This window comes from Pleurodeles waltl, chromosome 9, assembly GCF_031143425.1.
Source record: "Pleurodeles waltl isolate 20211129_DDA chromosome 9, aPleWal1.hap1.20221129, whole genome shotgun sequence".
Lineage (NCBI taxonomy): Eukaryota > Metazoa > Chordata > Amphibia > Caudata > Salamandridae > Pleurodeles > Pleurodeles waltl.
In genome coordinates, this window is record NC_090448.1 from 418495295 (window position 1) to 418522190 (window position 26896).

The 26896-nt window shown below is 42.6% G+C and overlaps 1 protein-coding gene across 2 annotated transcripts in view; it reads right to left on the reverse strand.

Annotated features, from left to right (window-relative positions):
- The window catches only part of SHKBP1 (SH3KBP1 binding protein 1), a 220937-nt gene that overhangs the window by 102343 nt on the left and 91698 nt on the right, over window positions 1-26896 (reverse strand). For both annotated transcript variants that reach the window (XM_069207207.1, XM_069207208.1), the window contains 5 exons: window positions 22882-22955; window positions 22172-22230; window positions 19501-19581; window positions 7331-7507; window positions 3826-3916 (listed from right to left, as the gene is read on the reverse strand). In XM_069207207.1, the coding sequence (XP_069063308.1) occupies window positions 3826-3916; window positions 7331-7507; window positions 19501-19581; window positions 22172-22230; window positions 22882-22955 (482 nt within the window). The remainder of the gene's footprint in view (window positions 1-3825; window positions 3917-7330; window positions 7508-19500; window positions 19582-22171; window positions 22231-22881; window positions 22956-26896) is intronic.

The following is a 26896-nucleotide window of genomic DNA, read 5'->3' on the forward strand; positions in this document are numbered from 1 at the left end:
CGGATTCTAAGACAAGATCTGGGGCTGAGGCAAAGATGGTCCTGCCATTCCAAGCTTCAAGATGGTCGAGCCACCATTGAAGTTCTGTACGGGATTCGAGGTCGAGGGGGATGAAATCTGAATAAGCAAGACCTTTGCGTAAATCTCGAATTTTCAATCTCTGAAGAGCGCGATAGTGAAGAGGGCCTGGAAATATTGCCTGTATCGAGGAAGAAAGAAGACCTACAATCCTTGCAAGAGACCTTAGGGAGAGAGAAGTCTGCTGTAAAGATAGGGTTATCTCTGATTTGATGCTTTTTATTTTTGAATTCGGAAGTTGTAGAAGGCCTTGAGAGGAGTTGACTAGAAAGCCTAGGAATTCCTTTGTCTGTGACGGAGTAAATATCGATTTCTCGTTGTTGACTAAAAAAAACTAGATCTGAAAGGAGTGATATGGTGTAGGACAGTTGAGACCGAAGGATAGAGATGTCTTGATGCATGAGAAGGATATCGACTAGGTCGATTATCATTCTGAAGCCTTGAGATCGGAGCAGAGCTACTATAGGGTTCATTAACTTGATGAAACACCAAGGGGCTGAGGAAAGCCCGAAGGGTAGGCAAGTAAATTGATAGGTTTGATGTTTCAATTGAAACTGGAGGAACTTTCTGCGAGAGTAATGATTAGGAACTGTTAAGTATGCGTCTTGAAGGTCCAGACGGACCATCCAGTCGTTCAGAAGAAGCGAGTCTCTTAAATGAAGAATTGTTTCCATCTTGAAATGTAGATAGACAATGAATTGATTGAATTGTCTGAGATTGATGACTGGTCAGATTTTTTTGTTTTTCCTGATTACTAAAAACAGGGGGCTTATGAAACTGGATGGAAGAGGACGAGCTGGTTGGATAGCTCGTTTTTGTAGATCTTGAATTTCGGTAAAAATGAGATTTGACATCTCTTATGCAAAGCTGAGGGGAAGAAGGGGAGAAGGTTGGAAGGGAGTCTCGTAAAATTCTATTAAATAGCCTTTGACTGTGTTGAGAACCCAAGGGTCTGAGGTAATCTCTTTCCATTTGTGGAGAAAAAAGTTTTAGACGACCCCCTACAGAAGGACGGCCAGAAGATTGGCTTACCTGAATTGTTATAGGACCTGCGTTGGTTCCTGCCTCTGAACCCTCTGGAACGCTGGGGGTAGAATTGTGGCCGAAAGTCTTGTTGTTGTTGATAGTTGTAAGACCCTCTGAAGCCTTGATTCCTGAAGGTCCGGCCGGTGGAGCGGCCTCTTCCTCTACCGGCCCTGGAAAAAACCTGTGAGTTAATTACCTTTTTAAGCGACTGCTGTGCTTTGTCCAGTGAGGCAAAGGTGGTAACGTATTTGCTTAATTCCTTGACAAAATGATCTCCAAAGAGCAAGCCGTCAGCCTTAGCTCCTGGATCCATAGCTGCCAGATTCGCTAGTTTAGGATCTAGCTTGAGTAAGAGTCCTTTTCGACGCTCGTGCGTCATAGCCAAGTTAGCGTTACCAAGCAAACAAAAGGCTCACTGAATACAGAGGGACAGTTCTTCAGGATCAATAGACTCTTCATTGATTCATGCGGATTCTGCCAGGACAAAAATGCGGGATAAGGGACCGACCAAATCAAGGACTTTATCCTGGAAGAGAGCCCAGGCTCTGTCTACCCCTTTTTCGGGGGTCTTTGCTGAATTTAGAGAAAAATGTTAGTAAGGACGGATCTATAGAGGGGGTAGCAGTAATGTGTAGGGGAAGAGAGGGTCTGGGACACTCAGAACGCAGTTTGGCCCGTACTTGTTTATCTAGGGGAAGACGCAGTTTTGCTAGAATGTAACTCGCAACATGTTCTGAAGGTAGCCATTCAGTAGAATTGGGGTGGTGAATTAAGCCAGGATCAAACATGGGATTGCCATCGGAATCCAGTAGTGGGGCGTGAGCTTGGTCAGCTGATGATGATTTAGACTTTTTTGGAGGTGGCCCAATCCAAAAATTAGAGGAGGTAGCATCCTCATTGTCTGAGGTAGAATCATTGTCATCCCCACCATCATCAGTGTCTCTAATGTCCTCAATCACAATCTTATGGGTCTTAGACACATTTTTTGTTTTATTTTTACTTTTGGTACCCATAACTTTATTCCCAGTCAGGATTGGTATATCTTATGTTGTATAGTGTGCTGATTGGTTAAGGTTATTACTCTTATCTCCCATTGGTTGCCTGTTACGCAAACCTTTGGGATTGGTGTTTTCTCTTGGCTGCTATTGAAATAAAGCAGGAAAAGAAAGCATAACAGGAGCCTCCGGTCTTGTCATAAAATTTACAATCTAACACAGTATAACGTACTAGAGGAAGAGTGAAACATACCTGCTAGTTGTCTTTTCTTCAGAAAGGGTGTATTTAGTTTTTGAGCTAAGGGGATCTACTGAGTGTGACCCCCGTAATTTTTGGGTGAACACAACAAGAGAGCTGGAGTAGGGTGTGGGAGGTACAACCATTTAACAAAAAATATTATATTTTGCTATTTCTATTTTTTAGCTTTGTACAGCATAGGGTTTTTATTGTATTTTGTCTTATACAAGATTACCCAGCAACAGCAGCAATGGCTTCCCTGAAGGATTGTTATTTGGTACCTTTCAACCGAAATAGTCTTAGGATTGCGGACTACTCCGGGGACATGCCCAAGCATCTAAGTTAAGACTGCAGCTCGCAGCTACACCTCAATAACGAGGCCCAAAAGGCGGCTAGCGTTCCTCAATTTTGAATGCATAACGGACCATGTCCAGCACTTCAGTCTTACCACCAGCTTTAGGGCTGTAGAACTGACATACAAGAGTCATGTAAGTCAGTTCTACAGCCCTACATGTCCTTTTGCATAATAGTGTGGATAATTAATTAATGATGAAAATGCGTCCAGTAAATATTCCAAATGGGTTCAATGTTTGATTTCTAGCATTACTCTAATATTAATTTTCACCTTGAGTGGTGTTCATGCCTGTGCCCATTCCATGCTCATATCATGATGTTATTTCTCAAACATGGCCCTACGTGCACGTTTACATGCAATAAAAAAAATACTATCATGAAAACTTTAACAGCTCAAACACATGGTACATAAACTGTCTTTGGATGAAATAACACTTTCCGTTATAAGAAAAATGTACTTGTTCTTCGCATTGGTGTTTTTTAAATTGCTGCACGCATTAACCTCTGTAAGACATGTAAGAGGGCTGAAAAAGTCAACACCATGACTGTGTAACAATATTAGTAAAGAAACTGCTGTCATTGATTCTGCTCTGCTGTAGGAGTAAATGACTTGACAATAATTATGCTAATGCTATCATAACAGGTAAGACAGCTAAAATCTGTATATCCCCAACATATAACAAGTTTGATCTCACATCAATCTTCTTAACATCAGAAGTATGTTTATATGTTCGTGAACATGCAGGAAGACAGCTTTCAATTTTTTCGGTTAAATTGCTGTCAAGTGCCGGAACAATACAAAGATAAATGAATTCTAAAAATGTGTAGACAGTAGCTGCAGCAGTCCAAAACAAGGCAGATCCATGCTAGTTAAAAGCCATCACAAATACAAAAATTTTTACTTTGAAAACAAACCTTCATGGCTTACACAGACTAAGAAAAAAGCAAATGTAAACACATTAATTACAATCAAATACTACAACAAATGCAAATTAATGTACAGCCAAAAACTAAGTCCAGTTCTGAAAACTATAAACTAGGGTAAACATGCCGTTAAAAGTTATTTTATTCTACTAAACTTGAAACTGATGTAAAAACGTGAACAATGTAGCTATGCTGCAATTATTACATTACCTGTAACAGACTATGAACTGGGCATAGGCAACTGCAATCCAATTATGGTGGCCACAGATAATTCGCACCATGCCAGGATCACTGCTCATTCCTGGAGAACAAAAAGCCATACATCAGTGCAAAAGGACGAAGGAACAATGAAAGAAGAATTAGGAACATCTCTGAAACAAGTTTTTAGAAAAAAGAGAGCGAGACCTTTTATTAGATGGATACCTGGGGAAAAAGGAGCACTCCTTCACACTGGTTATATAGATCACAGGATTAAAAACACTTTGCACAGTGCTGTAAGCAAGATGGCAAGGCCACAACTGCATTTAGACCTCTTACAACAGCTGGGGGCCCTGATTATACACCCTTCAAATTCAACTAGTCTTATCCCATATCGTTGGAGCATTACATCACGTGACTGGCTAATGGATTTCTAGCCACAGCAAGTCCACTACTTATGCTTCAGGGTGAAGATCATCCTATTTTACAAGACAGAAGCTAAACCTCACCCTTATGATTCCCTTCCTATTGACGTAAGAAATATCTGTAGCAAACAGTCTTGGGATGCTTACACGACTCTTTAATGCCATTTAACTATCCGATAAATGCATAATCTGGTTTCAACAAGAATACCAACACCAACCAGGTATTTTGAATGCATTCACTCAACATAAAAACATAAAAACATTCATTGGAAGCTGACAAAATTGACCAAACCTGGAGGTTATTCGCATTTGTCACTTAGGTACATTTAGTACAGTTAGAAAAGGCAAAGGATGAACTATCTGGAGGTGATTATCTTGGTGCCCCATGCTTTTCTAACACCATTATAAACATACTTGATGTGGTACGGGTATTGCAGCAGACCCACTTGGACTGCAGACTATGGAAGCTGGTCTGCTTTTTTTTAAATTTGTTAATAAACAAATGACGCTGCTCTCCAACTCAATCTCTAATAATCAACAGAACCAAGGGAATCACTTTTTTCAATCACAAATTAAAACAATGGGCCAGGCCACACCAAACCTCTTGATGATGGATTTCCCAATAAAGAAGAGGATAAATACTCAGCCTCCCAAACCTGTTCATTGTTTCTTTGAGCAGTTAGGTGGATGTAGCTCATCTGCGAAGTAGAGTTCTAGTGTACAAAATGTACAGTGAATTAAGATGGTCGCACTGATCGACTTTAGGTTATTATTAGGGAAAATGATAATACTTTTTTTTTTTTTTTTTTTAAGACATTTCTAGCTCCTGATGAATAGTCTAAGCAAGCACCTATTGCTGTTCAGTGGATCAAACATGTTGCTAGACTTTAGACCATTCTCTTTGGTGCAAATGTTGACCTTGTCACATCGGCAAATTCTGTACAGCAGCGACTGTAGTTCTGGCACGTCCAAACACTGGATAGTTTTCGTGGTCCGAGACCATGGATAAAGATCTTTACTCCCTGATTAACAAATCATTTTGAGACTGGTGGCTTTAATATGTTCAATCATGTTACAATGGCTATCACCAATTATGACACAAAGCAGGCAATTGCAACACCCACTTACAAAATAAGTACAAACCTGTGCCAAGTTCTCTCTGTGTCAGATTTGGTTTGGAGAATTGTCCTTATGGCTATAGCATTCTTAGGCGGAAAACCAAGAACAATTTCACCCATTCTGTAGGTTGGCAAGGCAAAACTAGTTAATTCTCCTAATCAGACTGTACAACACACAAGGAACTAAGGAGGCAAAAGGAGATTAAGTTTACTCAACCCATTATGCACGGGCATCACGTTTACTAATGATAGATTGATAAAAGGCTATATTATAACTGATGTTCTTTCCAAATTAACTCCTCTATTATTATATACATATAGTTGTATTTTTGTGTGTCAGTGGTACATGTCCTGCACTATTATTGTTTTACGGCGCATTTCTTTGTGCTGAATTGTAATGGCTGCTTTGTCGTTCACTTTGATTGAGCTACTTCCCGAAACCCTTTTAGAACCAGCATTTGGCCACATATCTGTTTGATGGACTTTTATCATATGTATGAGTGCATCTTTAGCCTATGTGAAGCTTTAAACTGTGTTGATTTACAAGCACTTTGCTCACAAACACAGCAAAAAATAAAAATGTAACGCGGGGGAGCCATTGAGTATTGCTCCATCAAGATCCAGGGGCTGAGGTCTCACATGCTCATTCAATTCCCACGAGACCACGCCTCATGGGTTCTCTATATACAAAGCCCCAGCTGGCATACAACCAGAATACTGAGTCTTAAATACAGTGCTAAAGAAATGTCATAGACACAATATCAACTATCAAAATATTGTGAAAGTAAGATTACACAGATAGGTTAAGGAGTACACTTAATACCACATATGTGAACCTAGATTTTATATGCGTCTGTGGAGTTCGGATCAGTAATTCTATGCTTACCCATGCATATTGTTACCATGAGGTAGAAGTCCATATTAAGGCTATACTCTTATTCAGGCATAATGTTTCTGTGCTCATTCGAAAAACAAATGTTCATATTTTAAAGGAAGCTCCTTAGTAAACACTGAGTGTGCAAAACAGTATGCAATGTCTGACAGAGGAAGGCGTGTGAGTCCTTTGACCTAGCAATGCTCCTTAGAGATTTCTTTGCTAAAAAATAAAAACACAAGTCCTGCACTTGCCAAGGTGTGAAGAGCTGCTTTGCGACTGGAGATTTGTAGACTACCTGTATCTTCCAAGTAGAAGGAAAACACAACGGAAACCCTGCAATGGTTAGGAGAGCAGACATTTGGATTTCTGCTTCAGGTATCAATGGTGTAATAAAGAAATAAATGTGGGAACTCAAAAGGAATCAGGTCAATTAATCCTATTAAATGGGAAACAATAAGTAAACAAGATCGTATAGATCTGGAAAATACTGAGAAAGTGACTGGTCCTAGAACTGAGCCGGAATAGCAACTCTGGAGAAACATACAGGAACCAACCAAGGAAGCACACAAAGTGGGAGAGACAGAGAGGGGGGTCCTGATATAGCTCTCAAGTGTAATCCGTTTTTTTACTGGTTCTTTTTCTAGTCCTCCCCTACAGGTTTTCTAATAACATATTATCAGCCTCGGGTGTCTTACCCATCACATAGCCTTCATTGTGAAGGATCTATACAGTACAGTGATTTGATCAGCATATGGCAAAACTATTTTCCTTTCACCCTAGTCACCCTATAGCCCTGCCCCCTCCCACGATGAGTAGTTAGATTGTGTGAGATTCAAAGTTTAGAATTAAACTTGATACAGCCTGATGAAGTCCAAGTGCTGTCCAGCTTCACATGAAGTCCCTGAAAGAAACCGTTCTCCAATATCTAAGAATCAAAAGTTCTAATTAGTTTTCAAAATTCCCACCTTATCGAGTGCTTTAAAAAACAATGTCCATCCAAAAGCAAAAAGCTGTGTCTTGAAATATTTAAAGAGCTATTGGTTTTAACTTCGAAGAAGACATCCCCAACACAAGCATTGGTTCAAGCTGATACATACCAGAGATGCTTCCACCAGATCGTTCCTCCAAAAGGCGTCCAAGGATGCCGGCATTGCCCAGGTTTGGCGGCATAGTGTTACTCCTTCGCACTGGAGCTCTTTCTGATGGTGTCACCCGGCCTGTTGCAATCTGGGGCCCAGCCACGCTGTGACGGTTTCTTCTTTTGGCTGGAAACACTGGATCAAATACAAATCAGTAACATATACATTACCTTCTATTTCTGCTTCAGAAATGATGGTGTGTCTATTGGGCAATATATGGTATGGTCTTGCCAGTCTCTTTTCTCAAGTTCATGTCTTTATTTGCAACATGCACTGCCTGATCAGCTGTATTCCAAAGACTTTTCACGACCTGTGGCTATCAGAAAAAGGTTCTTTGAAACACTCTATACTGAAGTTAAATTGTGGCTGCCTCAAAGGTTTGTAAAAGATTCAAATGGATTGAATGATGCTCTGAAAGAATGACTGGACAACCAAATGCAGACTGTAGTGGCACATTAACTTGAATAGAGACATCCACATACCAACCACCATTCAGCAATGAGTAACAAAAAAGTGTTTCAGTCTTAAACGTGGAGCAAGAGAAAACAATGTTTCACAATGTTAAACACAATATATGTGGAGTTAAAACTGGACTACGAGGGGCTTCAAACCTGCAGCTAAACTAACCATGAGTTGTGGGTTTGCTACTCCCCTCTCCATCAGCCTCAGTCTAATGACTTGCATTTAAAGGTGGATTTCGGAAATATTGAATTACTCCCACTTAAGTACCAATGCCGGGGATCTGATGTTTTCTATCACTTTTGCATTAAATCGATCAAAAACATTCACCTCAGTCTTGTGCTTTATTCAGAAGCATATTGCTCTAAGCAAAAAGCTTTCTGTACAGTTCAAAGGCAAAATGGCAAAACAGGACAGCTATTGGCTCCAAACATATATGAGCATGGTGCATTGCAGTTTATCACCAATGTCCTTATTTTTATTCCAATTTGACATCCGCCTCTATCTTATTTTTAGCTACATCTCCATGCAAATCCAATTCAGGCACATTCGAGCAAGGAAAGAAAGAGAACAGGAGGTGTGCCTCTAAGGTGGAAGGGAGAGGTTTGGATGGTATCACCTTCCCTCCAGGATACACATTGATGATCCAGATGCTCATTTGTGGTGGTCAGCACTGACAGCTCTGACCTCACCCCAATCAATAACCAAGTAACTGGAAGTGAGAAAGAACAGAACTGTCATGGAGCATGGCCAAGAAGGCAGCCGCATCAGACGCGCCGCAGCAAGCTCCGACCTGGGCTCTTGCAACATCCTGCATTCTCCTGGGTCATCTGACTTGCAGACACCAGAAATCGCTTGAATCACCCTTCCCCGAAGGGAATACAGACCAGCGGTGGCGCACAGGAGGCAGATTTCCTGACCTCAGAGGACAGGGGAGAGACTGGTGTGCCGATCCCAAGGCAGCGCCAACCCGCTGTACCCCACGCTATGCAGTGCAGTGGAGGCGTATGATATGCGAGCAGAAAGACATTGGTTCAACAGGGAGACCCATTTAATGTGCCCCGGCCCGCATTCAGCTCCTTACCTGCTTCCTGGGTCTTCCAGCTGAAAACTGGTGCCCAGACCTGCCACACCTGTGGCAGGCAAATGCCCCCCCTCACTCGGTCTCTGCATCGGCCAGTGGCATTGGCCGCAAAGACCCATGCGGCAGGGAACAAAGCCACACTACGCCAGGTGACTACCTGAGGTCAAGGAGCCTTATCCATATTCCCCTTCCAAAACGAGACCACAGGCGGTGACCAGGATGTGGTCGGGTCTCCGCTGCAGTAACTCTCACTTATGCAGATCCCGCCGGAGCAGTCACTGAAACTCAGGACTCATTACCTAGGCACCTACACACAGAGGGACCCTGCCGGGACTTACTACATGAGGCTACTCACCATTTCATAACTTGCTCCCACTGGAATCTGATTGACTTTGTTGGGCGCTGTGGAGGCAGAGGGGCACAGAAGTGTGTACAACCTCCTCAAGGCAGCTGACAATGCCACGTCTGACTGTGCCATGAAGGTGAAACCAAAGGCCATAAAGAACCTGACCACGAGCCCCACTGGTACCATGCCACCCCCCACCTCTGTAGAACATACTTCTAGCACCTGGCGCCATCTAAAGGCAACTCTCAACACCCACACTGCCCATTTTAAGAAAGTGTTACAGGTGATTATGGACAATAAACATGCTGGAGGCCAAAACTGACACCGTCTCCATGGGCGTGAACCTGCTGAGGGCAGACAACCAAAACTAGCTGGCCGTGTAGATGACGGTGAATCAGCACTGACATCTATGAAACTCACAGTACATGATCTTCAAATGCAACTGAAGGCCATGAGAGAGAAGGTGGCTTGACTTCACAGCAGAGCAGAGGATGCCAAAAGGTACTCAAGGCGCAACAACATCCATCTTCTAGGATCCCCTGAATGGTTAGAGGGCCCCAGCATGGAGCGCACTCTTGAAGACTAGCTGATGAGAATGGTATAGGAGAACAGAGTCCCCAAAATCTTCAGTGGAACCCGCAAATCTGGCAGACCACCACCCCTGGGAGCTCCGCATCGCCCGTCTCCTCAATTACCAAGATCGAGATCTGGTGCTGTAACTGTTTTGAACCAAGGGTCCCTAGTGTTATAAAAACATTGTGATCGCAGACTAGCCCAATTTCATGGCGGAGGTACAGCATCTCCATAACTCCAATGTGAGAGTTAAATAAATCATCCAAGAGCTGCAGTACAAAACACCCTCTTGTACCCTGCGAAGCACAAAGTTATTGATGGCAAGACTTCTCACTCCTTATCTCCTGAGGATGTATGGACCTGGCTCCATGCTAAAGGACTGGCACAAACTCCTACTGATGACAAGTTGGCTGGTGACTGGCTGATGCCCTGGTCTAGGTGCAGGAAACTGAGGAATGTCCAAAACAGCCCTACTGAAGACCGGATGGATGTAGAGCAGGCACAGGCAGTGAAAGAGGCCCTGCAACATAGCACAAATCCCTTACTGCTCTTAAGATCCAACCACACCTCAGACTCTGTTGACTGTGGGGCCTCCACGGCCAGTCCAAAATGTGGCCTGACGCTCACACTGCGGACGGCGGTTGACTTATTTGGAATGCTATCCAGTGCCTACGGCTATGTCCATGTTACTGTGGAACCAGTGGCATAACAGAGGCCCCCAGAACCCTCATAGTGCAGGGGGGCCCTCGAGCTCCAGGGAGCCCACTCAGTACAGTGCCCTGGCCTCAGAGCTCCTGTGTGAGTTCGAAGGGGCCCCTCCATTTTGCATGGTGGCCCGCTCAAGTTTTGTACCGCCACTGTGTGGAACAGTGGAAGGGGGCACACTTTGTGACACCGACCACCATGATAGCCACAGACAGGATGCCATGACAATGCTGGCAGGATCGCCCAGAGGAGAACGCGAGTGGCTGGCAAGCCATGCCCAACATGGATTCTGAATAGGACACGTTTCACCCCATGTTAAGTTCCTTGGTTGCTTTTGGTATTTTTGGGGGGCATGGGGTTATGGCATTTTTCTCTTTCTGTTGTTTCACTGGAGTCTGGCCTGGATATTACGGTCCAGCGGTGTGGGGCCTGGCTGGTTGTGGCGGACTTGTTGCCTCACCCCACAATATAATTTAATGATATGGAATGTGCATGGCATGGCTACCTTGCAAAACGCCACCGCATCCATGCAAATCACAGGTGCTGCCACACACACTGCACTGCTTCAAGAGACACACACTATTTTAAAACAGATACTAAAGGTCTGCGCAAGGTGGAGGGGTCAGGTGTATGGCACCTCTTTTCCGGACTATGCCCTGGGTGTTCTGATTTGGATTGCCCCTGGGGTTTCTTATGTGGTGGACAACCACTACGTTGACGGAGATGGGCGATATGTTAGAACAGAGGAGCACCTTGATGATGCCCCGCTCACACCAGTGGGTCTCTATGCACCCAACACTAACTAATCAATTTTCCTAGACCCTCTTACACCTGCACTCTTCCGAGACCCACAAACCCCTACATTATTGGGCAGAGATTTTAATTGCGTTCCTGACATGGACCGCAGCATTTTTGTTCCTCTCCTGCCAAATAAGTTCGGACAACACTTTCCAGACTAGATATTTCATTGACAACTACATGCATGGCAATGAGGTCACCTGCATGACCGTGAATTCTCGTTCTATTCCCTTGTTCATAACATACACACCAAACTGTACCTCTTCCTGTACATTGAACAACTGGGCATGCAGACTGGCCAGGCGGGGAATGTGGCACCACCGTCTCAGACTACTGTCCTCTATTATTAACCCTGCAGTGAGGCAGACCACGCTGCAGTTTACCAACCAGGAGACTACAGACAGAGGCACTCTTGGATCCCCCGTTAAGGGATGATCTGTGGACATGCATCACCCAGTACTCTGACCTTAATAAGGATACCACCTCGACAAGGGCACTGGAATGGGATGCACACAAGGTGCTAATGCGGGGGCACTGCATAGTTGCAACATGGGGAGCCTGTTGCATTTTGGGAAATTGCACAAAACAAAACACCAGGAACAGACAGGCTGCTGACGGAAAATTATGCCACATTTTCTGCACAGGCCACCTAATGCCTACTATTGGTATTTAAAGAGGCCAAGACAACAGGCCAGCTGTTGGACTCAGTCACGAGGCGCTGATTGTGGTCCTCCCTAAACAGAGTCTAGATCCTATGGACGTCAGTTTCTATCTCCCACTATCCCTCCTAAACTTAGATTTTAAGATACTGGGAAGAGTGCTAGTGAACCATCTGCTCCCTGTAGTCGGCACTTTAGTAGATGACGAACAATGGATACATACCCAGACATAGCACCTTCCTCAATGTTCGCTGGCTGCTGCGCCTTATTCGGTCCACCCCTGGTGAGGCCCATAGAAATGGAGTTTGACAACCTTGAGTGGACGTCTTACTGTTCACTCCCCAGAGCATGGTCCAGGATTCCTCTGTTGGATACACACATTGTATACCAGCTGGACAGCGCGAGTCTTGACAGGCCAACTTGATTTTGGATAGCTTCTCAATACAGAGGGACACCAGGAAGGAATGTCCCCTTTCCCACTGATCTTCGCCCTGGCAATGGAGCTACTGGCGTGCCACCTAAAGCACAACAATTGGGGATCCAGGAGCAGAACTCTCTCTATGCAGATGATGCCCATGTTTTCCCATGGGATGTGAGTGGGCCCCCCCGCCCCATTCCCCCTAGGCTTCATGCTCTGGCTAGCAAAATCAAGGCTGTATCGGGACTCAGAGTCAACAGGCCCAAATCATGAATGTTCGCGATGGCCCAATGCTGGAGCCTGCCAGGGACGCTATGCCAAGACACCGCCTTCAATGGTGCAATAATACGTGTCTATACCTGGGCCTCCAGATATACCACACAGATAAGTATGTTAAATAGTGTAATGTGGATGGAAAAAGCACTGGGGTTGATCAGTAAATCTCTCTCCTTCTGGGTCTCCCTGCTTATTTTCCCACTAGGCCGAGTGGCAGTATCCAAAATGCTTGCACAGCCCGCTTGTTATACTTTGTGCTGCACTCCCACTCCCACTCACACTCACACTCCCCTGGTGCTTCTTCAGAGAGCTCCACAGCCTCCTGATGGAATTAATATGGGGCGCAGGCAGGAGAAAACTGGAGCTCGCCAACCTCCACAGACCCCCTACTCGAGGTGGTCTTGGTGCACCTAATTACGATTTGTAAAATGCAGCGGGACAACTTTAATGGCCGCTAAGTTGGCTGGGCATGGCTACTTGCTCAGAGAGAGTGGCCATATGCGCAATCCATCTGGGGACTAGCGTTTACTCATGGCTGACCGAAGAATTCAGCCACAACAGGAAACATGACAGATGACTGTGGCCCGGCAATGCTAGCAGAGGTACGTACATGGTAAGGGTCCCCAAGGCCATATTCCCAGTTAACGGCGGTATGGCACTTACCGGGACTCCACAGGGTGGTGCACAGATTCAATGTGGACCCATGGAAAGAGGCGGTGATCGAACACCTAAGAGACATGTTTCACAACAGAGCTCTCATGGCCTTCCACAACATCATGGACACTTATGATATGGGACAGGCCACTTCCTGATATATCGCACCATACAACATGTGAGCCATGCCATTGGGTGCCCCGGCAAAGCAGAACTAACCCTATCGCCAACACTACACACCCTTCTGGGGGCGAGGAGGGGGCGGAACACACAGGGCAATTTCCATACTGTACAGTGCATTGAACTCCACCTCACAGGGGGCTACTCGCTGTGGGTGGGCCAGGTGGAACAATGCCCTCCTGCAACCAGTAACGGACAAAGCCTGGTTCAGTGTGCTCCAGCATGTGAAGGAGGTGTCCCGTAACCCACAATTCCATTTTACACAGTTCAACTACTTAAGTAAGGCCTACTTGTCCACCCCCATGCATCAAAGGCATGTTCCCTGCATCATCCCCTGAATGCCCTAGGTGCAGTGTATTATATGGTCTGGGATTGTCCAGTGTTGCTGATAGTCTGGAGCATTAGAGCTGAACTCGCAGAACGCATACACACACACTCACCCGAATCCTGCCTCCTTGGTCTCCACTCAAAGACCAAGGGGACAAACACCTCCATAGATTCATAAATATCACTTTTGTCCTCTTCAAGCGACAAATTGCGATGTCCTGGAAGGCGCCCGTGGCCCCAGATGTCCGGCGCTGGCTGTCTACAATGGGCTTGCACAGAGGCAGATGCTCTCCGTTATGCACAAGGAGAGGTGGCAGGATGGGAGGGGAGTGCTGGGAGACTTGCATCAAAAACATAGAGGCTAAACATGACATCAGCCCACCCTGAACCTCACAATGTCCCCAGTTGCTGAGGAACAGCTCCCCTCAGACCGGCGGGCAGGGAACCCAGTGGGCGAGCCCAGGCTGCCTCCAGGGACACATGTATTAGATGGCTAACACACTGCTCGAGGCACCCCCCCTTAGAACCCCGAGCTGCTGAGGACCCAGGGGTGCCGACCGGGCATCCTCATGGGAACAGTACTATTTTAGGATGCCTGCACTTGTCCCCGTTCATCCCTGTAATAAACAATCAGTCCCAGCAGATATACATCTGTGCTCAACATCCACAGCTGCACCCTGATAGCCTCGATACACACTCACTGCAACGCTACAACCCTGAGCACTTAACACACTTAGGTAACCGCCTGAGGTCCGTCACATTCAGATCCTTGGCATACTCCACTGATTGTTGTTATTCCTTTGTCTGTTCAATTAAGTGACTGTCAGAGTTGCACAATTCTACTCACATCTATCACTGCTACTTTGACTAACACTCAGTGGCTGCCTTATGTAAAATCAATAAGACACATATGAAAAAGGGCAGAACTGTCAAATGGTTGATAAAGAGTAGGGGATGTGCTGTCCAAGCTGCCAGTCAATAGTCAAGCCTGTCATCAAGTGTCAGCCTAATCATGGAGAAGCCATAGTTCATACACAGCCAAGCATTGTTAACCCTCCTTTCAACTAGCTTAACACTGTGCGTTTGAGTGGGAAACACAGGCCTTTTTTGAAGCTGTGATGTCAGACTCAAGAATTTTGATCTCTAATATTTCTATGCTTCGTTTCCCTTATCACAACCTCCCACTTTGATATCCGGGTTCGAGATCAATAAATAAGAACCATTTTTAATGTCTTCTTCAGTAATGCACCAAGGTCAGTTGTGTTTTACACAGTGTCAGATAAATCCGGATACTTAGATGAAATATCCTGACTCTGACTATAGTACATACGCACAGGTCTGAATAGGTGTTGTGGTCCCCACAAGGTCTAAAGCAATATTAATCAGTGTATTGATCACAAGGGCTAAAGCAGTATAAATCAGCGCATGTCAAGGCAAAAAACTGTCAACGAGTAGCTGATCTAGTGCGTTCCTTTAGGTGGACCATCACAAAATATAGCATTTGTCTAATTATGAGCACTATAGTCCCCAACCAATTTAGTCAGAAGGGCGCACAGATTTAAAAAAAGGTGGAATTGTTTTCAAAACTGGTATTTAATTTCTGCCTACGATAAAAAAGAATCAAACGAGCAAGTGCAGTCAGAAATGTATTTCATTATCACTTTATGGATATGAATTCTGAGCTTAATCTCTTCATAACGGAGTCCACTTCAACTAATTTTAAGTAATACACACAACTCCACTTCTCATACTTAGAAAACCAACCTCAGTGCAAGACCATGCCAAACAAAGTTGTATATTTTCTGATTCAACACTCACTAATGATTCAGAGAGGTGGATGAATGAACGGATTTCCACGGATGGTTGTTAAAACAAGTTTAGATAACAATGTGGCTCGATTTTTGGTACACAAATTTTCTAAATGTTTTCTACTCACAGAAGCATAACAACAGGTCAAAGGGACTCAATCATATGTTCCTGAATGTATGGCTAGCAGGCTCGTATAGTTTGTAAGTAGGTTGGAGCTTCCAAGTACCATACATGCATGCCTCCACACTCAGCAAAATAACAAGAATGGTGCAGCCAAAGTAATGACAATGAAATAAAGTATCCTAAGTAAACAAGTACTTATCTATAACAATACCTGTGCCGATTAAAGATGTTATACACTTCACTGCTTTCCATACTGCCGCAGTTAATGGTTATTTTGAAAACTGCATATTGTTACAATTTAAAAAAAATAATCATTATGGGTAATGACAAATGGAAATATATATATAACGAGACCACCCTATATAATGTCAATCAATACCCAAACATCCTCCTTGCATTTTTTTTCTTCACAATAATGTAATAGTAGTTATGGGAAAATAACCTGATAATGCTCCACCTAATGGATATGGAGAGGGGTTAGCAGGTGCATCTCAGCATCTTCAATCTGTACAGCTCTCGAGAATCTTTCTGAATGTAAAAGTAGAATTTCCTATGGTGGTGGATTTGAGATGGAGGCAGTAAGAAGTGTATTTTTCACTACTGCCCCCACGAGCTGCAGGTGTGACTTATTTGGTGTCCGTTCTTAAGTCACTTTATGGTTTCACGTTGCTAGAAAAGTTCAAGATCGGGAGCAGAGTAGGCAGGTTTGTACTCTCAAGTTGCAGCCCTGAACATATCTTAAAGTGGGATGTTTTCGTGAAGGCACGGCCTCCTATTCGATTATGCTGTATATGTTATGTCTGTCCTTTTCTATTATAACATCTGAATGCAATGAATAATCCACCTGGCACGTTTTGTCTTCCTAGCTGTCATTTCTTTTCTACTTGTCGCAGGTTTGTTTTGACATTACATATTCCGAAGATTTAAATTGCGTATGACTGCTATGCAGACATATGTCCTAGAAAATGTCCTTTCCCCATCTTCTGTGGATATCCGAAGAAGAAAATAGATTAGTTAATATGAACACTACTATCTTCTCTGTATGTATCAGCTTCAACATTAAGTGATAGCAAAACGAAGCCACGTCCCATGATGGATTGTTCAATGAACTAGCTCAAACACCAGTGCCATTCGTGAGTGCAGTATATTCATCCTATGTAGATAATGAATCTGTTTCTGATGATGGGATCCTCTTTATGCCTTCCATGATAATCATAATAACCAGGATCATATCGAGCGACTCATTGCGTTGAGTCTAACTTCTACATGCCCTTAAAGCCATAAAGAACGACTGAGGCATCTGTGAGATTCATTTCTAGTACAGAGGTATACTTGTTAAGATGTCACTACTGTACTGTTCACATGGGACTCAAATTCTTGTTGCTTAAACATTTCCATGTCACTGCTTAGTAGCATCTAGTAACAGGCTACCTGGCCTCTTTCAGTACCTTCAATGCCTTTAAGGATCCATCAGAAAGACTGAGGTTTTAAAATTCTATATCTTCAGGGATCATTATGCCCAAGTTCAGGGACTCTGGACTGACAATGAGTGGTGTGGGGAGTACTATAACTGCCCGAGTGGAGCAATGGATCACACCATGTGCTAGACCCAAGTCTGTCACACACTGGTTGGTGGGGTCAAACTCGTGAAGCCGAGGGGGGGGGGGGGGGATGGCTCATTGGACCATAACTTCCAGAAAAGAAATTCGTCTTTGATCTCATGGTCAATGGTTCAAATCTTGATGGGTTAAAAGAGATTTTAATCCTTCTAGGGTCGATAAAATGAGTGCCACTGAGTTGAGTAACAAACATCTGTGATTCAACACCAACAGATCCAAAGGTAATGTGCACTTTACAAATACACGTTATGTTATGCAATTGTCATCCTGGATGTATGTATTCTCTGAATATATTTTTGTATGAGAGCCGTTGGTAGCAAGCTTTACATAAACTTGCTTTACCAGCACATCTGGATGGTGTTCTCACTTGATCCCGACGTTACCGGTACCTGAATTCGCAACTTTTGCATTTTTGATATCTTTTTTTGTGAATAAGTCTATGTAGACTGGGCCTAAGTGAACATTAAAGTGTTGTTATATTTCCCATCCTGAGACTGTACAATTGTGGCTCAAAGATTCTGACAAGTCAAATAGTCTATTTGTAAAATAGGTTATGCTGTCAGACTGATCCATCTCCGTAATGCCAAATCCCACACAATCTGGACTTCTTGCGATAGAAGGAGTGAACAGGGTTCCCTCATGAACAGGATTCCACCTGGTTTGCAAAAGTAATGCACTGTTGGTGTAACGTTTGTTCTGATCTGCATTACCTTGTTCTGTGTGCGTGTCTGCAAAGACTTCAGCACTAACCTATTGCCTTCAGTGTCAAAGCATTGGCATGTAGCCATATTTTTTCAACAGCCCAATCTCCTGTGAGAGGTGGGCTCATGTATGTGTTCTCAACCGCCTGCCAGGTCTATCAGTTGAATCAGGTATCTGCAAAGATAGATACCCTTCTTGTCCAATCTTGTATCCTGTAATTCAGCTTTCCCAAATGCCATCATGTTGTTTTCCTGAATATTATTTTGAATTTATAACAGCAGACACCCCAATTCCCAGCAAAGGCCAACAGATATTCTATCACTGAGTAGAGTATCATTTATGCAAGCCAAAATCTGACCAACACACAAAATCACTTCACGTGTCAGTGGAAAGGTATCTTAGAGCAGTTATATGTAAATGTCTAATAACAAGTTGTTGACATGCATTGCAGCACAAATATGTGAAGATTCAATTAGTGCCAGCTGCCCAAGATTTCCACACCTAAGCCAAACCAACAGTCAGTCAGAGCAAATCCAACAATTTAGCCAACCTTTTTGGCTTGAATCAAAATAATGTTATTTTATCTTGGTCAATTGCAACTTAAGACTATAGATAAAAATAAAGTCAATTTTCATTCAGCATATTCATACATTCTGTGCATGAATGACAAACAATGATGCAGAACGTATGTCCTGTTCCCATAACCAGTCTGGCATAAAATTATTATCGATCATGCATCACAAAAAATCCTGTAAAAAAAAGTATGAAAAAAAGACAGCCAACATGAACTGCAATAAGGTGATAGTTTTCTTGGGAAGTTGGTCCCTTTCTGCAAATGAGTACCAAGAATTGGTAGCTTTATATGTATCAGGAATACTGTTGTAAGGATCCGCCCCTCAACTCCAAGAAAGTTATTTTTTTAAATCAGAACGTACATTCATTTTTTTTTTTTTAAGTAAGGTAGCATTGTTCCACGCACGTCTTCTGGTTTAAGAAAAGGGAACGGAATTCGATGTGCTGAATGACAGAGAAAGGATTAGGCATTAGAGGAAGGAACCTGTGGGCTCCATAATCATCAACCCGCTTACTAGATGGGGAATCATGTCTTGAGTGAACAAAACCATTTATTATGCCATGCACTGATTATAGTCTGCCTCTTAGAACTAGGAAAATCATGTTGGCAAAAAAGTGTTTGGAAACGTGTGAGGAGGCTGTTACAGAAATTCATTTAACTGCAGGCAAGAGGTCTTATTAAATATTACTGATCTGGGTTGTTGTAGGTTTCTTCGGACGAGTTCAACCAGACCATGAGCTTGACTGTGTCCAGAGTCAGACACAAGATTGAAATGAACTCTTTTTAAAGAAAAGGACCATGCAAAAGAGTGGAACACCTTACCTGGAGGCGGCAGGTATCCATTGAAGAGGACACTCCCACATGAGGATCTGTCTAACTCTTCACACAGCTGTAGGCGACGAACTGCACAATATAAAATTTTGTGAAATTAAGGGTGAAACACAGACTGCACACCAAAAACTGTTCTGTAAAGCCTATTGGAGCAAAGACAGCGCCTCCTGGAACAATTACTTATCATATTCTTCTGACACTGCTACCACCCATTTGCATCATCACCATGCACCTATAACATGGAACACATCTTCCTGTCATTCAAATGGGACAAACTTTGTCATGAAAACTATTCTGTAGACGCAAGAATCTCTCCAACAGTACTACCATGGGTTATCTTTCCTAGCTAGTATTCTTTCCTTCTTCACTGCTCCTAATGTGAAATCAAAAGCCAAGACCATGGGGGCACTCTACACATATGTATGTATGTATGATGTATTTCTAAAGCGAGTTCCGGCCTGTAGGCTTCGAAGCGCTGACAAAGTTAAGAGTGTGTGGAAGCTCGGGAGAAAAGAAAAGGATCAGGGTCAGGACCTAACGTGGAAAAAGCCAGGTCTTAACCCGTTTCCTGAAAGTCAGATAATTGTGCTCTTTCCTAAGTTCCAAAGGGAGTAGATTCCAATTATTTGCAGCCATGATAGTGAAGGCTTTGTCACCCCACTTCACCTTCTTGGTGCGGGGGACTTGAAGTTGATAGGTGCTAGCAGAACGAAGCAGTCTTTTGGGTCTATACCACTGTAATTTGGACGTCAGATACTTAGATCCGATCCCATGGGTAGCTTTGTAAGTGATACAAAGAGTTTAAAAAATAATCCGTTGGGCTACCGGAAGCCAATGTAAGCGTTTGAGGCTATCCTTAGCGGAAGCCAATCGCAGAAGGTTCCATAGCATTCTAGCAGCAGTATTCTGCATCAACTGCAATTTATTGAGGGATCCTTTGTTCAGATTGAGCAGAAGAGCGTTACCGTAGTCCAATCTGGACAGAACAAGGGCCAGGGTAGCTGTAATTCTCCATTGTTTTTGAATATAGGAAAAAACTTTCTTCAAGATCCACATACAGGTTTGGACCGTCTGGTTGACCTGAGGTTTAAAGGATAGATGGTCAAAGAGTAGGCCTAAGTTCCTTGAGGTGGAACCCGGGAATGGGGCGAATGCCACACTCTTTAGGCCACCAACTCGGTGACCAATGTTCCCTGCTCATACCAAAGCAGAGAATCTCGTTTTTTTTCGCAATTCAGTTTTAGCCAATTGGCCTTCATCCAACTATTTACAGCTAACATACAGGTGTTAAAACGAGCCGCAACTTCCTCCACATATCTGTGAATACCTAAGAAATATAAGTGAACTTGTTAACAAAACTGGAAAAGCTTCATACAAAGAGACTGAACAATACATAGTATAAACGCCAACCTTCAGGTGGATAGTGACTCACAAACATAATGTGCCTACCATGCAAATCAGGGTCGAGGGCACCTTTTCAAAAAGCTAGCCACAGATATTCCCCATCAACACCAAACCACATGTTCACTTTGGGAGGCAGAAAGTTTATCAGAGAAATATGTCACACCAAAACAGAGGGCAGAGGATGACTCTTGCTGATTTCCTTCAATAGGGGAAAGAAATCCACCTATATAAGTTGAATCCCAGATCTAGACCTTTACATCAAACCTTTGCAGAACCTGCCTCATTTCTAATATCTTTTTGTATTCGATAAAGTGCCTTGGATATCATTTGTTTAGTCATCACTTCTAGGTACAAGGCAGTCAAAAAGAGTGGGGGACCTTGATGGAGAGAAGATTTACATCTTTAACAAATACAGCTATAGTGATTTCCCATACTCTAGATCAGTGGTCTTCAAACTATTTAATGCTGTGCCCCCCTCCCGCCCCCCCCCCCCCCCAAGTGATTAAAAAAAAAATTGGGGCTCTCTCCGAATTTTTCACAATTATTCAATTAAATTGGCAAGGTTTAAATATGTCTAGACATATTCAAACACTGCAGTTAAGTTCTGCTACTGTTTTAAAAATCCAATCAAATACATGATGCCAAACATACTAATCTGACCAGGCAGGCCTTACTAACGTGTACAAGTATCCATAGTGTGATTACTGGGGGTGGGGTGGTGGATTCTGAAGAGTAATTGGAGTCCATTCCCTTCTGGCACATAATCCCAGTTTGGATATAAATTACACAACATGCTAGTGATGGCCCATTACAGAGCAGTGTACTGCTGCTCATTTTTTGCAGCCTAAAAAAGCAGTTATCAGCATAATGCTTCTCTTGGTCAGAGACTGATGACCCCCTGGTATAATTTGAGCCCTCCCGCCCCCAGGGCTGCCCACACCCCAGTTTGAAGACCCATGCTCCAGAATATGCTACAAGATATTTTTAAAAACTATCAAGGAGGCCTGAGTATATAGGAAAAGGAGTGATAAAGGATTTTGACAGCAATTTCTAAAGTATGCCTGAACCCCGAAACTAATCCTACGCAAAGGGATAACAGTTCGTGTTAACAATTAAAACAAGTACCAGATCAGATATTCACTATAGACCAATATGATCATCGAGACATGGTACAGTGGTTCTACCGGGCTCTGCAATCAGTAGAAAAAACAAAATTACTAAGAATTACAACATAATCTAGAGAACTACTGAGGCCTACCTAAAGGGGTTATTCCATAGAACTCTGCTTCGTGGAGCAGCAAGCTGGTGTTCACTTGCCTGAGAAGAAAACAGGATCACGTTAATACAGTGCCACGTCTAACATGAAACATTTATTTACAAATGCTGCCTACTTCAGTCTCCATATTTCCAACTAGATGTGTATTTAAGCACTACCCAATTATTTTAGCAGTACGTGCAGGCAAAATGTTTTAACTTAGAGTTCTGACCACCTTCTCTGCTTCAATCTTTCACTCAATGCCAAAGATCTCAGCAGAGGCTCAGCAAAACAGTCCATCTAATACTGGAGGATAACTGGGCCAAGAGCTCATGCAGGAAAAGAAAGGCTGTTGCTCAAGACACCGAACAATGGTAGTAACCATCACTCCAAATAAACATTTTAAAGTTGTATTTACTCCGTAGGGTTTATGAAGTGGCCCATTTTGTAATCTTATATTTCGGCAGTCTTCTTTCACACAGTAGAATTTGCCATTGGTGTCCCAAAGTACTGCTTCAAAAACAGGAGACCATTTACAAAAGGATGTTCAAATGCTGGTGTAGTTTCCTGCAAGTTAACAGTTAAAACCTAAGCATGGCTCTTCAGCAACACAGACAGGTGGTCACTGACAGACCCTAGTTTGCTCATCAGTTGAAAGATTTCAATATGTTGCTCATCCCAATGTTACCATAGAGAGAGAGTTTGAGACCTACCTTGGATCAAGTTCTTTGGTGCGGAGAAAATTTAAAATGGGAGCAAATATGGTTGGATCTCGGTCAATAAAAATCTGAAAAGAAAGAAGGTAGATCAAGACATGTCGCAGAGAGGACATTCACCATTCTCGTATTTTATAGAAAGGGCGCAGTCCTGCAGGGAAACTATTTGAAACTTTTGTTGCAGAGAAAAATGTAGCAATAAGGAGAAGCTTCTCTTTTGGCTGCAGATTATATTAGCTTAATGATCGTCAAACTTTTCAAGTGACCCCGTGGACTGTGAAAAATAATTTAGTTAGAGGGCAAAAGTGTGACATGTTATTGTCTCACAGTTTTGTAAAATGATAAATATTATGAGGGAGCTAAAATACTGACGTAGTGTTTGAAGGCATTTCCTCTAAGACTTATAAACAAAACAGGGATATTCAGTAATGTCTTCCAATTCATCACAATTAATGTAAGCAATGCAAAAAAACTGAGAGACAAACGATTCAAACAATACCAGAGGCATGCGACGAAGGCACCCCAAAGACAAGTCCATAAACTAAGTTCTATGCGGCTTGTTGCAGAATAATCTAGTATGCAAATTTAAACATATATTGTCAGGCAGAAAGCTAGACATCAAGGAAAATTTGGTATATATCATCCAAGAACTCTTGACAAAAAAGGATGATTACTGTTAAAAATTGTTAATGTGATAAAATAAGTTAACGTTCCAAACACTGCAAGAATGTCCAGGAATCTCCTTAATAGCCACAGTTTCCTAAGTACATCTACAAAATGATTTTGGGTGTCACTCGTACAGTGTCTTAAGAAGTTTAAGTGCTCCTTCTTCAACACCACTGGCCACATGAACCTAACTTTGCTGTACACCCCCCCCCAACCTCTGTAAGCCCACTCGCAAGGCGTTGAAGACCATGATGTTACTGTGATGATTCCATTAAGGAGGATGCAATTTTTCATCCAGTACTAAATGCTAATCAAAAACATTAACCATGTCAAAACAACCACTTACATGATATAATACACAAGTAGAACTATATCTAGGAATATTAACTTTTTTTTTTTTTAACCAAATTCCATGGTACTCATATTATTGGTCTCAGTGGGAAGAAATGATATTTGGGCTTCAACCATGACCTCAAAGTTTCTTAGAAGACAATCAAGCTACCTGCATATTTTTCCTGAATTGTATGAAAATTCCAGAGGGTGGAAAAGTGGAGAAGGCCATTTCGAGAAGTGATATGTTAATTGTGCTATGGTCCACAAATAAGAGCAAGTATTGGAGCTTGTTTAAAGAGGTCCACAGTTTTTTTTTTTTTTTTTGTTTTTTTTTTTACATAGTCACTTTTTTTGGTCAGGGCCCAGCAGCTGCACACTATTACCTGGCAATATATTTCTTAATTTACTACTCAAAAGTGGCCATTGGGCTCTGTAAATTAATACCTGTGCATGCGCATACGAATGCTGACTGACAATCAGACATTCTGTTTTTTTTTAATACTTTGTTGCAAACAAGCATTTGCATAGTCAATCACCCGGAACCTGGTTATTAGAAGCGTGACTGATCGGCTTTGCAGTGTTTGTCCATACATTTTGCTAGTGCTATTTTAAGTAAGCATATGCCACTCTTTAATGTGTCATGTAAAAAGCATGACTATAAGTTGTGCACAGTCCTACAAAAGTGAAGTATATCCATATATTTCTGTAAGCGCCAAATAAAGAATCCTTTCCATATTCAGGTTCATCTCATCTGCTAAGAAACAAATCACACCACCCTTCCTATAGACCTAGTCGACTAATTAAAAAAAAAATTCTCATCACAGAAGGGAAAATAAATACTGGAAGTAGTTAAACCAAACGTTCTCCTGACTTGTATCGAGAGGCTGGAACAAACTACCTGAACATCTCAAATTTAATGCCCACTTACTCAATCTATTCTACCATTACTATGAAGACCCTACAAAAATTGAATGCATTTCCGTTTCTGATATTTTTATTTGTGTTCTTCTGTCACTTGTACAAAGTTCTTTTAATTTCCATTGATTAGTGAAGTGCATCTCTGCCATGTGGTTACGTAAGAGCTATACAAATATGCATAATAACAAATTCTGCTACTTAATAATAATCTGTGAGGTAATCAAGCCTCTTTTACAAAAGCTGTAGTACAAGTACGTATAAATAAACAACTCTAAGAATTTAGAAGCCAAGACACTAATCTAGGGAGCTCAGTAAACATGGTGCCTGAAAATGGTCCCCACCAATAAATTCTGACAAATTTGAAGTTGTCCAGTGTGGGACAACGACATCTCAAAGAGATTAGAATCATCAATGAAATGAAAATCATTCAGCTTAATATCCGGCTTTGCGTCAAATGAGCAGTAAATGAAAAAGGTGACTTGTGGAGGTCTATGAGTGCAATTTTTACATTTCCTGTTTTCTACTGTTGAACATAAACCAATATATTAAGTTCCTCCCTCATCCGTGAGCGACAGCCAGGACATTTTGATTTCACACTTGTATATTGTAGATTTATCTATATTTACCCTGGATTATCTCTTACACCTGGTATATTCAGCTAGCATCTGTGTGCACTTCTGGAGAGGGCAGTGCACTACAGCCCATGGCTAGATGTAACTGACACATGCATAACTGCTATTTTATGTCACAAGTGCAGTCTTGCGCACTACACACTTCAGTCATTCCCATTCCTGGTCATCCTCAATTGAACGGACTGTTCATGGAACACCATCCAGTTAACATAGCCTTCACTAGTCATGTTTTGTGGCCTGCGTGATGTCTAGTTCTTTGACTCCTCTAAGCAGTCTCAAGAACTAGTTGGAGACAAATTTACTCAGACCAATAAGAGAGAAAAGGAATGGGTGGATGGTACCGAACCTAGTTGTGCAGGTGGGACAAGAGGGAACACTGCATGTATGGTTTCAAGGCCATTATGTGGTCATGCAGTCAACGTTGCAACTGTGTCAGCATGATCTTTAGATTTTAAAACCAGGCAAAGAGGGTTCTCTATTTTACTTTCTTTGTTCAATTAGTCTGTCTTCTCATTACAGTGAAGGCCACAGGGACACAGTCTTTCTTCTAACGTAAATGCTCCTTACACTGCAGGGTGGAAATTGTTCTCTAAAGTGACCAGTGTATTTTCCATAATTGGGATAAAGTGGGTAAACGGTCATCTTTATGTATTAGAAGAAGTCAAGAGCACACTCAACACCGAAGAGCAAGGCTACCCTGTTGGGGCAATCCTGCCTTGTTGGAAGTAGGATTATCTAGCCATATAGCAGGGAGAGCGCTGAGCCGTGGAATAAGAGGTGGGTGTTAAGGAGATGTTACATTACTCCCTAGTTGCATATCGCTTTTGGTCCTAGGGATGCTGAATAGTTATTTTATTTTTACTACTTAACTGAGCTTGAACCTGGTCAGGAAGCAGTGTAGCTTTTTATTAAATGACAAAGATTGAAGTGTTCTAAGGACAGAAAAAAAATATATCACAAAGCAATAATGAAATCATATCGCTAGACACAATTTTAAAGTTCAGCTTAAGTATAATACTTTTGATATCCTAAAGGTTCTAGGCAGCTTCTAAAAGACCAGCATTAAAAGCAACAATGGGAGGTCGGGCTAAAAGTAAAGACCGGATTTAAAATCTTGGTCTTTTTGATATAGTCTGAAGTGTCAAAATATGAACAGTGTGTAGCAAACACCTAGGCAAGATAGCTGGTGTTCAGAACTCCAATCTTACATGCAACTCCATACACACAGGCGTGTGCAGAGACAGCTCCCTTTCAACATGGCTTACGCAGAAAGGGAGGTCTAGTAAGGCTACTGCAAGAGTGGAAAATTATGATTACATTCTGTTGATTGCGTCCGCAGTAGAACAAAATGCAGCACATAAAGAGCAGAAAGAGGTGAGAGGTAATCCGACAGACTGTTATTTCCAACAACATAAGAAGAAACATAAGAGCCTAGAGATGCAAAATAAAGCACAGTATTGTAG